We start from the raw sequence: 13,349 nt of genomic DNA on the forward strand, positions 1-13,349 counted from the left end.
AGGACTCTATGTATATGAGTCTGTTTAGAACTTCTTATCCTTGTCACACTGTGACTCTCTACTTCTTATCATTGTCACACTGTGACTCTCTACTCTATATATTCACATCATCTGATCTCATTGTAATCAAGTTCAATAAAATACAATACAATCAGTTCTCATCTGGTATCAGTAAGCTAGGGTTTTTTTCTTTGTCTCTCGTCCCTATGGATGACGGATCTGTTAATTCCTCCGAACGGACCGTGTCTGATGCTGCTATGTCGTCAAGTTCGTCGTCAATTGTGTCGCTATCCACCGCACATCACTTCATCAGTACGAAGTTAACCTACAAGAATTATTTGTTCTGGCGTACGCAAGTCGTCCCGTTTCTTCACGGGCATGACCTAATGGGGTTTGTTGATGGTACGAAACCCTCACCGGCTGTTCTTCTTGCTGCCGACGCCGACACCGCCGACGCCATGCCACGGCCGAATCCCGCCTATGCCGTTTGGATGCGTCAAGATCAAGCATTGTTGTCCATGCTTGTCTCCTCCCTCTCCGACGAGGTCATGCCAATCGCCGTCGGACGTCGCACGAGTCGTGCCCTTTGGGAGGCCATTATTCAGACGTTGTCGTCTTCCTCCCGCGCCCGCGCGTTAAACCTTCTCGGCCAGTTGCAAGGACTGGACCAGGGTGATTCTTCGGTTGCGGATTACATCGGGCGAGCTCAGGTGATTGTTGAAGAGCTCACCCTCGCCGGCCGCGTCGTCTCCCTCGACGATCAGAATCTCTTTGTTTTTCGCGGCTTGAGACCGGAATTCCGTGCCCTCACCGCGTCTCTTGCCGTCGGTGGGCAGCCGGTCACGCTCCAGGAGTTGGCGGACTTCCTCGGTGCCCAGGAATTTATCGCAAGTCGTGATTACGGCGGTGCTCCGGCGGCTCTTGCTGTTCAGCGCGGTGGTGGCCGATCAGGTCGCGGAGGTCAGAACCGTGGCGGCGGTCAACGAGCAGGCGGTGGCAATGGCGGGTCCAATCATGGTGGTGGCGGTAGACAGCAAGGTGGCCGTGGGCGTGGTGGCCGCGGTCGCGGACGCAACAGTGGTGGCAATCAGGTTCAATGCCAGATATGTAGGCGGACTGGTCACGAGGCTCATGTATGCTATAACCGGTATGATTCCCCACCTCAGGCCAATCTAACATATCAAGATAATTCAGATGTTGGTACTCCTCAGACATGGATCCCGGATACAGGGGCAACTAATCATGTTACTCCGGACATTGCTGCTTTGACCACCTCAGAAGAATATGTTGGCAATGACACCTTGCGTGTCGGTGACGGTATGGATTTATCTATTAGTCATGTTGGCCATGCTTCTTTTAATACCCCTTCTAGATCATTCACATTGTCTGATATACTTCACGTTCCACGTTTGTCTAATTCTTTATTATCTGTTCAGAAGTTTGCATCCGATAATAAAGTCTTTTTTGAGTTTCACCCCTCTTTTTTTGTTGTGAAGGATATCAATACCAAAGAAATACTTCTTCGGGGCAATAGTTCTGGGGGACTATACACACTTCCATTACCTAGTTCGTCTCCATCAGCGTTTCTTTCCGCTCGTGCCTCGGCTTCCACTTGGCACAATCGTTTGGGTCATCCTTATAACCGTGTTCTTAGCCATATACTTCGATCTTGTTTAGTTAGTGGATCTCGTGATAGTATTCGTTGTACTAATTCTTTATGCAATGCGTGTCAATTAGGCAAATCTGCCCATTTTCCCCTCCCTCGTGTTGCTTCCTCTAGTTCTCATGTACTGGATCTTATTTACACAGACATTTGGGGTCCTGCGCCCACTTTATCTACATCTGGCTTCCGTTACTTTGTGATCTTTGTGGATGACTATTCCCGTTATACATGGTTCTTCCCTATGAAATTAAAGTCTGATCTTTATGTCATTTTTGATAAATTTCGTACTCTTGTTGAACGGTCCTTTAATTGCAAAATAAAGGCCATTCAGTCTGATTTAGGTGCTGAGTACAAAAAGTTGCATTCTTCGTTTGTTCAATTAGGAACTCAACATAGATAATCCTGTGCCTATACACATGAACAGAATGGTCGTGTTGAACGAAAACATCGTCACATTGTTGAAACTGGTCTGGCTCTTCTAGCTCATGCCTCTGTTCCTTTGAAATTTTGGGATTTTGCCTTTGAGACTGCTGTCTATTTAATTAACAGAATGCCATCTTCTGTATTAAATAACTCCAGTCCTCATCTCCTATTACATAAATCCCCTCCTTCCTATCTTTTTCTTCGTGTCTTTGGGTGTTTATGTTACCCTCATCTTCGACCATATAATCGTCATAAGATGTCATACAGGTCTTCTCCATGTGTCTTCCTAGGTTATCCTGAGTCATTTAGGGGGTACAGATGCATGGACTTACATACTAATAAGATTTACACATGCAGGCATGTCAGATTTGATGAAGAAGTTTTTCCCTTTGCTACTAAAACTTCTTTGCAGGATTTATCTGCTCCGTTTTCTGGACCTTGGGCGGAATCTGTTCTCAGTCACAGCACACATATTCCTGCCGTGTCTAATGATGAGCCGCCAGAACCGCCGCTACCTGCTTCATTCGAACCAGCCGTGGATCCCGAACAGGCTGCCTCGTTGGGTGATCCTGTGGAGCCTGTTGCTCGCCGGCGAGGCCGTCCACGTGGGCCGTCCATCAGGCCCAATGTCCGTACTCACTCTATGGCCACTCGCAGCAACGCAGATGCTCCTCTTTTTGCTCTAGCAGCTCAGGTGCATCCCACGGAACCCACATGTCACTCTCAAGCTGTCAAATATCCTGAGTGGCGTGAAGCCATGGACCAAGAATTCAATGCTCTCCTGCATAACCACACATGGTCTCTAGTTCCACCCACTGCAGGTATGAATATTATTGGCTGTAAATGGGTGTTTCGTACGAAGAGAAAGGCTGATGGTGCTATTGAAAGGCATAAAGCCAGGCTGGTTGCGAAAGGTTTTAATCAGGTTCCAGGTCAGGACTTCTTCGACACTTTTAGTCCAGTGGTAAAGCCTACGACTGTAAGACTCCTTCTATCTCTAGCTTTATCATCTGAGTGGTCTATCAAACAGCTAGATGTTCATAATGCTTTTCTGAATGGTAATCTGGCTGAAACAGTTTATATGAAGCAACCCCCTGGTTATATTGATGCTAACTTCCCGAATCATGTTTGTTTGTTAAAAAGATCTCTGTATAGGTTAAAACAAGCTCCCAGAGCTTGGTTTAATCGACTACATACGTTCTTACTATCGGTTGGCTTTCAAGCATCCAAGACAGATGTCTCTCTGTTCTATTACTCTAAAGACTCTGTTTTGATTTATCTATTGGTGTACGTGGATGACATTCTTGTAATGGGAAGTGATCAGGGTATTATGTCTCAGCTCTTGTCCAAACTGTCTGCTACATTCAAAATCAGAGATCTTGGTGAACCAAATTTCTTTCTGGGTATTGAAACAGTTAAGAGTAACAATGGGATTATTTTATCTCAACAACGGTATATGAATGATATTTTAAAACGGGCTGGAATGTCTGAATGCAAACCCCTTTCTACACCTATCTCTGTCTCGAAAACTGTCCCCTTTAATTCAGATCTATATGATGATCCCACACAGTACAGGAGTCTAGCTGGAGCACTGCAATATCTCACTGTCACACGACCTGACCTATCCTTTGCAGTTAATCAGTTATGCCAGCATATGCATGCTCCCACCATATCACACTGGGAGCAGCTCAAACGGGTACTCAGGTATGTTAAGGGAACAGTTGATCATGGTTTACGCATACGACGGTGCTCATCTAGAGACATTCATGCTTTCTCTGATTCTGATTGGGCTGGTTGTCCTGACGATCGAATATCCACGAGTGGTTTTGCTGTTTTCTTGGGGGGTAATCTTATATCATGGGTTTGCAAGAAACAGAGAACTGTTGCCAGGTCATCCACTGAGACTGAATACAAAGCTCTTGCAGATGTTTGTGCTGAGGTTCTATGGATTATGTCGTTACTGCGTGAGATACAGATTCCGGGTATTTCCATTCCAAAATTATGGTGTGATAATCTAGGAGCTACATATATGAGTGCCAATCCAATCTTTCATGCGCGCACCAAGCATGTAGAGATTGATTATCATTTTGTTCGTGATCGAGTAGCTTCGGGCGACATCCAAGTCAACTTCATCTCCACAAAGGATCAACTTGCTGATATCTTCACCAAAGCTCTGCCTGGACCTAGATTTTCTTCCTTAAGGGACAAGCTACAGGTTACTAGTATACATTGTGTTTGAGGGGGAGTATTAGGACTCTATGTATATGAGTCTGTTTAGAACTTCTTATCCTTGTCACACTGTGACTCTCTACTTCTTATCATTGTCACACTGTGACTCTCTACTCTATATATTCACATCATCTGATCTCATTGTAATCAAGTTCAGTAAAATACAATACAATCAGTTCTCATCATGACCAATCTTGATTCTTGCATATTCTACCTCTACAAGTGATTTCAGGCGAAAAGAAAGGACAAGATCGAACATAAAAGGAAAAAAAGACTTGAAGGAGAAGAAAAGAAACTTCTCCCATTTTTTCTCCCCTTTAACATCCGAAGTATAAGTTAATTGATTGACCTTCATACACGACTTAGTTTAGTGATGAAATAGTCTTAAGTTATTTAGATAATAAATCTAGGGTATATTTTAGTGCATGCCCAAATTATATTAAAAGTGATAAGTTCATAATTGGATGATAAAAATAAAATTTACAGATTTAAATACTACCTAACTAAGCTATTTTTCATTGCCTTAAAAAAAAAAAAAAAAAAAAAAAAAAAAGAAGAAGAAGCTATTTTTCATTGAAAAAGGAAAAAAATAAAAATAAAAATATGGTGCATGCCATCATATATCAGGCAATAATTATTGGAGAAACTGTTAAAACTCATGACATTCTGGATCTCTTCTTAAACATAAATCTTAATTAAAAAAAGTATGATATAAGTTAAAGTTATCAATCTTAAAAAAATTAACAATTGTATTTAGTAAAAAGACAAACACAGAAGATAGACTGAGATCGATAATAAGGACTCATGGTAAATACTTATTATTAGGGATGCTGGCCGGGAAGAAGCAAGAAAGATATTTTTCATAGAAAAAATGATAAAGTTTAGACAGTGATGAATGGGTAAAAAGAAAGGTACGTTTTTTATCTCATATATATCATCCTTGATGGATATTAACTATCAGAATCTAATTGCCTTTTTGGATTCCTCAAAAAAAAAAAAAAAATTACCTTTTTGGAGAGTGAAAAATAATGTATACAGGCTGGGCAGGTGGAATGAGATCAGAAGAGCTCATTCTACCTCATAATCTTCATGCTTTAAATAAAACTCTCTATAAATTTAAGCTCAAAATGATTTTATGAAAGCTTTACCATTTGGAGACTTCATGTTTAATGTACTTAAAAGCCAATTGCAAGGAGTGTTTGCGGCATATATATAAGGTGAATGTTGAGAAAAGGGGGACCAAAAAATCAAGAATAGAAAATGTAAATGAAGAAAAAGAGTTTACATGGTTTGTTTCGTGACGGGCTTTGCTCGTTATATGCTCCACTACATTTTAACACATGTCAATAATGTCATCAATATCGGATTTTGGGGTGTGCAATGTGCAAAATGTCCAAGAGCACATGACCTCAATTTTTAGAAGGCTCAATATTTATTTTTGACCTAGCTACTTAAGAAATAATAATAAAATATGCAATCAATTCGGAAACTCATCAGTTTTTTCCCAAATCACTTCTCTCTCTTAGACCTAATTAAGTGAGCAGCTTGGCAAAACCATTCTATTTTTCCAACGGCACGATGTCTATCAAGCCCTGAATATGCAGAGATAACTTGAAACTTGTATCATTCACCAGTTCACCACCAATACCGCATGAGAAATTGATTATTCTCCCTAACAGATCGTTCTACTTCCATTCCAAACGATAGTGGCAACCCAACAGGTACCCACTAGCCAGGTAGTTTAATTTGAAGATTTTTTTATTTAAAAAAAAAATCTGTTTGTGTTTAGTTGATAATTTTTTAAAATACAACTATGGGATTTGATTACCCAATTAATTAAAAATAGCATTCTCTAATTAAAAACGGGTATCATTCAGTTTTATTGGTAATATAATTTTTAAGTTTGAATTAGTTTGATTTTTTTTGTTCATATTGATGCTTTGGATGTTATTCTATGATGAAGTAGATACAAATTAATTAAATAATTTGAGGGCATTCTTGTCCTTCTATTATCATTCTACTATTAAGTCTGTTCTACAGGTCTACATATATAGATAATAGATGTTGTATCTTCATTTTGTTTCCAGAACATTCACTCCAGATCTGTAATAAACCATTACAGTTTCTCTCTCAACGTGAGTTCTGTGTTTCTTCCTTTACTATGACCTGAGCTTCTCCATCAGTATATTAAGATCAATTATCTTAATTTTTTATTTTTGTATTTTTAAAATTTTTATTTTCATTATAAGGTCATACATAAGCAAATATTAATATGGTAATCAACCCAATTCCACCATACAACTAAACATGCAATATATTTTCACCAAAATGCATTACTATTATCAAATATTTGATTCACATTCCAATTCCAATTCCCTTGTTCGAACCAAACACGCCCTAAATTTTCATTATCAGAATTGATCGACATCCAACTTTCTAACATTGCTGGAATTTTCAATATTTATAATCACTCAAAAGTAGACATAAATTTAAGATTTTAAGTTGCAGTCACTTTAGGAATCCAAAAAAAAAAAAAAAAAAACAAAAAACAAAAAAATAAGTATTATATTGACTATCGAGCAATGTTGTGGTCAGTAGTATTGACTACTTTTTCTAGTAGTTGAAAATTTTTAAATTGTCGATGAGATCATTAGCATCTTATCCTAATTTTCGATTACTAGTAGTTTGAATATTAAAAAAAAAAAAATTCATGGTTGAAATTGTTTTTCACTAACAATGACATTCTAACAAAAATTCAAGCTAGGCTTTTGCATGAATAAGAAATGTGTTTTTGTGGAAAGGCAAAAACTTAATTCAATTGTATATAAATATTTAATGTTAGCCACCAAAAATGTTAATTTGCAAACTTTATATTAAATTATTTTAACTAATTTACGCAATAATTTATTATTGAATTATTCAAAATCAAATCATTAATTCAAAATGTAGTATGGGATTCTAAATATAATATATCTTTGGTTGTTGTTTCACGGGCTAAGGGCATGCATGCATGCGCAATGGAGGGCTACTCAATTAATTGTTACAAATCCAAATTTGAAGATAGTTAAATCCCTCATAAATCCCTTATTTTTTATGGTAATTTTAAATTTTGTATCAGAATATCATTTTTGTCATTTAACATCGCATATTATTATTTTTTGAACATTTTTAGTCGTTTTTATGATTTTTCTTATTTTTAGTAAGGACATTTTTCTCTTCATTATATTTTTCTTTTGTTATTTTTTCAATTTCAATCGGTTTAATTGGTTTATGACTTTACTAAAAATCGGTTGAAAAATATGGTTACTAAAAATTAGAAGTTACCAAAAGCTCTAAACCAATTATTAAACCAAAAAAATAATAAAAGAAAAATATGAAAAAAAAAAAAAACAAAACAAAACAAAACAAAAATGCCCTTATTAAAAATAGGAACAGTCATGTGAATAACTAAAATGTTCAAAAAATAATAGTCTAGAATGTTAAATGACAAAAACGATAGTTTTGAGACTAAATTTGAAATTGTCATTAAAGACAATGGGCCTATATATGATGGAATTAACTCTTTGAAGAATATAAAGGTTGTACCTATACGATGGAGTGATGGACGAAGCCATATGAGTTATACTACATAGACTCTCAAAATTTTACTCCCTCATTTATACTTTCTGAGGTGGCAAACCAAGATTGATTATTTTCATCATGTGAGTCCACAGACAAATGTTTACATCAAAAACATGTGATGAGATGAAGTACAAGTTAGAAGTTTAAAATGAAAATACACCAAGATTTTCCAAGTCATATTGTGGACACCTAAATTTGTATGGTGCGGTGATTGAAGACATAAATAAAACTTTTTGGCTTTGTGATTAGAAATCCAGAAGGGGAATTCAATATTTATCAACAAATTCAAGTAACTTACCAATTAAAAACTACATTTTCAACCCAACGCCTTTAGACACGGCAAATTATGATGTGGACACGAGTCCAAAACGACGTCATTTTCAGGAAAAACGACGGCATCTAGTTTTTTTAAAAAAAATTAATTTTGTCTCACCTTAACGGCGTTAACAGCGTTATTCGTTTGTGGAATTATGAATGTACAGTTATGAAATTATGAACACAGAGCTCTGACATTATGAACTTACAATTATGAACATATAGTGATAAAATTATGAACATAGAGCTCTAAAATTGTGAACATAGAGCTTCGAAAATTATGAATGTACAGGGAATTATGAATGTACAGTTATGAAATTATGAACACAGAGCTCTGACATTATGAACATATAGTGATAAAATTATGAACATAGAGCTCTAAAATTGTGAACATAAAGCTTTGAAAATTATGAATTTACAGTTATTGAATTATGAATGTACAGTTACGGAATTATGAATGTACAGTTATGGAAGTATGAATGTACAGTTATAGAATTATGAACACAGAGCTCTGACATTATGAACTTACAATTATGAACATATAGTAATAAAATTATGAGTATATGCTCCTTAACGAAGCGGTTTGAAATTTTAAAAAAATGGTAAAAGATAACGGTATCACTAACGGCACCGTTACCGTGTCCACAATGTATGTTGGACACGGATCCATAGCATAACGATTTCTTTAGACACTAATGTAATTGTAACGTTAGAATAACCTTAATTTTGTAGGAGCGCACCATTATTATGAGCTATTTTAATAAGGAAAAAAATAAATTTTTTCTATAGGAAGAATGCAAATCACTAAATTTCTATAATTAAAAAATGAAAAATATAATTTACCAAGATTTTCTTTTTACTTTTAGTACGGGCTATATATATAATGTTTTAGAAATTTTCCTAATAATTTAATTATATCCACAACAAATGTGAATACGGATAATAACTCATTATATACCATTATTAAATGGGACGATTATTTATTACCAATTATACTTTATATAATATTGATGGTGCTAATAAATTCAATATGTTAACATTATATAGTTTGATTTTGATATTTATTTTTAGAAATAAAATACGGAGTAACTTCATTCTTTAATTTATTTTATGTTAGGAGATTGGAAAAGAAAGAAGCTTAATTAAGTAAAAAAAAAAAAATGAAGGAAAAATAGAAACTCAAGAGAATAATGTGGGAATATCCCCACTCCCCAATATTAATTGTAATTATTACTACATTATTACCATTTAGTACTAATCCTTTGCTGGCCGCAGGTTGTCTTCACCATTTATTTATGATTAAAACCTATGAATTTAAGCCTATAAATTCATACCCAACACCAGTCCAGCACTATAGATGTCAAAAAAGTGCAACAATGACAATCAAATTTCAGAGCTCAGCCTTGATTAAATTCTTGTTGGTTGCACAATGGGTATCGGTTCTCTGTATCGCTCAAGATTTCGATTTCTTCTACTTTGTGCAACAGGTATGTCAATCGGTCCATCACGAGTAAATTAAATCAAATAAAATCGTGATAGATTTGGTATATGTAACGTTTGATTTTGGATGCAGTGGCCAGGATCCTACTGTGACACTAAAAAGAGCTGTTGTTACCCAAAAACAGGGAAGCCTGACTCGGATTTTGGCGTTCATGGACTGTGGCCTAACTACAAAGACGGCAGTTATCCCTTAAACTGTGATCCCAACAACCCTTTCGATGAATCCAAGGTAAGGTTTCCAATTCCTTAAAAATCTTTTAAATTTCAAGATTCGAATTCTGGGTATATATCCAACTGTAAATTTGCAGGTCTCAGACTTGATCAGTAGAATGCAAGAAGACTGGCCTACCCTTGCTTGCCCAAGTGGCGATGGCATAGAATTCTGGACACATGAATGGGAAAAACATGGTACTTGTTCTGAGTCAGTTCTGGAGCAACATGCCTATTTCCAGACCACATTAGACCTCAAGAAGAAAACCAACCTCCTTCAAGCTCTTCAGGATGCAGGTAATTGCCCAAATTCCCTTTTTCAACCACCTTGTAATCCAGTCATATATAGATTGATTATGATGATGAGCCCGCACAGATACCTCAATTAGTTCCTGGGTGATAGATTGTTGACAAGGATAAAGGATCGAGCCCTAACCAATGTACGAGTTTCACCCTTTTTTTGGGGTGGGGGTGGCTTCTTATGAGCACATGGTCCTGCCACCTAATAGGTCATTAAGTTATAGTGATTTATCAATTTAAATCATTTTTAGTTCGGGTGTGGGACCCTTGGTAGCTCGATTGATTTTTGGGTGACAGATTGAGTAAAGACTATTGAGCAATAACCATTAATGTGCCATCCAACAATCAGCTTAGGCTTTTAGTTGAAATGAAGCACGCTTCAATTTGGTATCAGAGTCAGACTAAAGGGCATAGATGTGATGAATTTTGTAAAATATTACAGGAATCACGCCGGATGGAAATTCTTACAGTTTAAGTGACATAAAAGATGCGATTAAAAGCGCGATTAATTACACTCCATGGATAGAATGCAATAACGATGCAGATGGGAACAGCCAGCTATACCAGGTTTATCTGTGCGTGGATTCATCGGCTTCTGGGTTGATCGAGTGTCCAACTTTCCCTAATGGAAAGTGTGCTTCCACCATCGAGTTCCCCTCATTCTAGCCATGGAAAGGAAACAACGTAACTTGCCATTTTTATAGCTAGTACTGTACTGATAAGCCTTAATAAAAAAAAGCTGCATGCATGGCACCATAGGATTTCAATAACCCTCATTTCATCTGTTGCGAGTGTGTGATTATATTATGCCTTTCTTCTTGATCAACAAATTGCAATTTTTTTTTTTTTTAAAGTTGGGATTTTATGGAGTGTTAATATTTTGATTATTTTCTGTGTTTCATTAATATTGAGTGTTTGTTTCCAATTAATTTGCACACAAAATGTATCACGTCAAATCAATGCCATCCATATTTATTGCCAATTAATTTGCACACAATTTCACATCTTTCTAGATATATGTCTAACGCAATACCGCCCACATCCGTCAAGATCTATATATATAATACTTGTGTTAGTTGTGTATATTTTTTAAAATTTTAGATAATATTCTAAATTTAATTGTTCTTTAACATTCCAGATTGGTTTGGAACCTAATTCATTCAAATAAAAGTCAACTTGATTTGACTCTGTATTTGTGCTTTATTAGTTTAACCATGTTGTAAAATAATCAAGAACATGCCATGCATCAAGAAATTAAACAAAGAAATAAGGGAGAGAATTGAAGAAGAAAAACTTTAACTCATGGAACTGCAGTCTGCAGGCCACAATCTCATCGATCAATATTGCATTTTCTCAATACATACATCATAATAACCACCTCCTCATAATTACTACATAATACAATATTAGATGGAGAAGTTGAAGGGGTAGAGGAGATAGATAGTGGGGATGAAGAAGCTAATGCCCCAAACACTTGGAAGGAGCCCTATATTTATAGGTGAAAATTTTCATTAGACCACTCAAAATTTTCAAAAAATAAAAAATAAAAAATGAAGCGCCTTGTACTTCTCGTCCATCTTGCACTAACCGCATTTCGTAAACAATTTGGGAGCCACACAAGTGTCGACATGATGCAAGGTGAGCCATGTTCACTAACCGCCTGATGGGGTGTGGCCGCGAGTTATGCCTGGGCGAGACTACACAATGTGACCCTATTCGGGTATGGCTAGGTTGCCATGTCCCACTTCGAATCTCACCCCTCTAGCATTTACACTCCACTCCCCCCTCCCCCTCATCCCCCCACCCCTAATACTCTCTTTCTTGTCTCACTTCTGACCATATCTTTTCGACTTTTACAGTTCAACCCTCTAAACTTCAAGTTATGTCATACTTTGACACCATCCCTTGTACATGAACTCCAATCATAATTTGAAGGAAAAAGTGTCAAATTCACCACTTAAGTCGAGTAGATAGTGCAATTGGGTCTCCTAAGTGAAAAACGCTCCATTCAAGTCATCCGGTAAAGTTGTTCAATTAAGTCCAATATGACTTGTTTATTAGGTTAAATCAATATGGTGTTGACACGTGTCCTTCTTACTTTATTTTTTAAAACAAATGTTTTTTATTTTTTAAAAATTAAAAATTTATTTATTATAAATTAATTAATTAAAATAATAATTATTATTAAAAAAAATTTTAAAAAAACACCACCCCACATTGGTGAAGGAGGCGGCGATGACGATGACCGATCCGGACGCCATTAACGGCCCCACGACGTTCCCTCCCACCACTTGCCCTTGGCTCCCGGCTAGGTAAATCGTCGAGCTGGTGGCCCCTGGCGGTGCTGGCGGCGGCAGGGACGACCCCGACAACGACAGCATCTCAAACCTCTCCTACAGCGTCACGAAGGCTGCCACAGCGTCACAAAGGCTGCCGCAGCGTCACGTTGTTCACCGTCCCGTTCCCGCTCAAAACACAAATCCCCCTCTGCCGCTTCCGCGCATAACTCGCAACCGACTCGCCTTCTTCACGGTCGTCCATGTAGAAGGAAGACAGCCACTGGCTCTCCGGCGCGAACAGCCGGTGGTTATTTTTTTTTTTTTTTTTTTTTTAATTATTATTATTATTTTAATTAATTAATAATAAATGATATTTTTTATAAATAAAAAACATTTTTTTTAAAAAAAATAAAAATAAGAAAGATACGTGTCAACACGATATCGATTTAACCTGATAAACAAGTAATATTGGACTTAATTGAACAATTTTACCAGTTTAGAGGACTTGAATGAAGCTTTTTTTTCACTTAGGGGGACCCAATTGCACTATCCACTTAACTTAGCGGGCTAATTTGACACTTTTCCCTAATTTGAACCTAATTAACTTCTAGATCTCCACTCTTCAAACTCAATTAACTTTTGTCAACCAATTGTATTATTGTAAATATTGACATAAAATTTAAGAGCCAAGCACTTTATGCACATATAGTACCCGGGTTGGACTCCTATATAAAAAATTGTGAGTTCGAGACTCAATGGAGATGTATTTATGAACAAATACTATATTGTAATGGACTCGGTAATTATTA

General features: G+C 36.8%; 1 protein-coding gene across 1 annotated transcript; it reads left to right on the forward strand.

Annotated features, from left to right (window-relative positions):
- Positions 1–9,595: 9,595 nt before the first annotated feature.
- On the forward strand, positions 9,596–11,148 carry LOC109161764 (ribonuclease 1-like). Its single transcript, XM_019310267.1, has 4 exons — positions 9,596–9,738; positions 9,825–9,980; positions 10,060–10,258; positions 10,704–11,148. Exons 1-4 carry the CDS (start codon positions 9,628–9,630, stop codon positions 10,925–10,927), a joined length of 690 nt encoding a protein of 229 aa, XP_019165812.1. The 5' UTR covers positions 9,596–9,627; the 3' UTR covers positions 10,928–11,148.
- Positions 11,149–13,349: the final 2,201 nt, after the last annotated feature.

This window comes from Ipomoea nil, unplaced genomic scaffold (assembly GCF_001879475.1).
Source record: "Ipomoea nil cultivar Tokyo-kokei standard unplaced genomic scaffold, Asagao_1.1 scaffold2926, whole genome shotgun sequence".
NCBI classification, from domain to species: Eukaryota; Viridiplantae; Streptophyta; class Magnoliopsida; order Solanales; family Convolvulaceae; genus Ipomoea; species Ipomoea nil.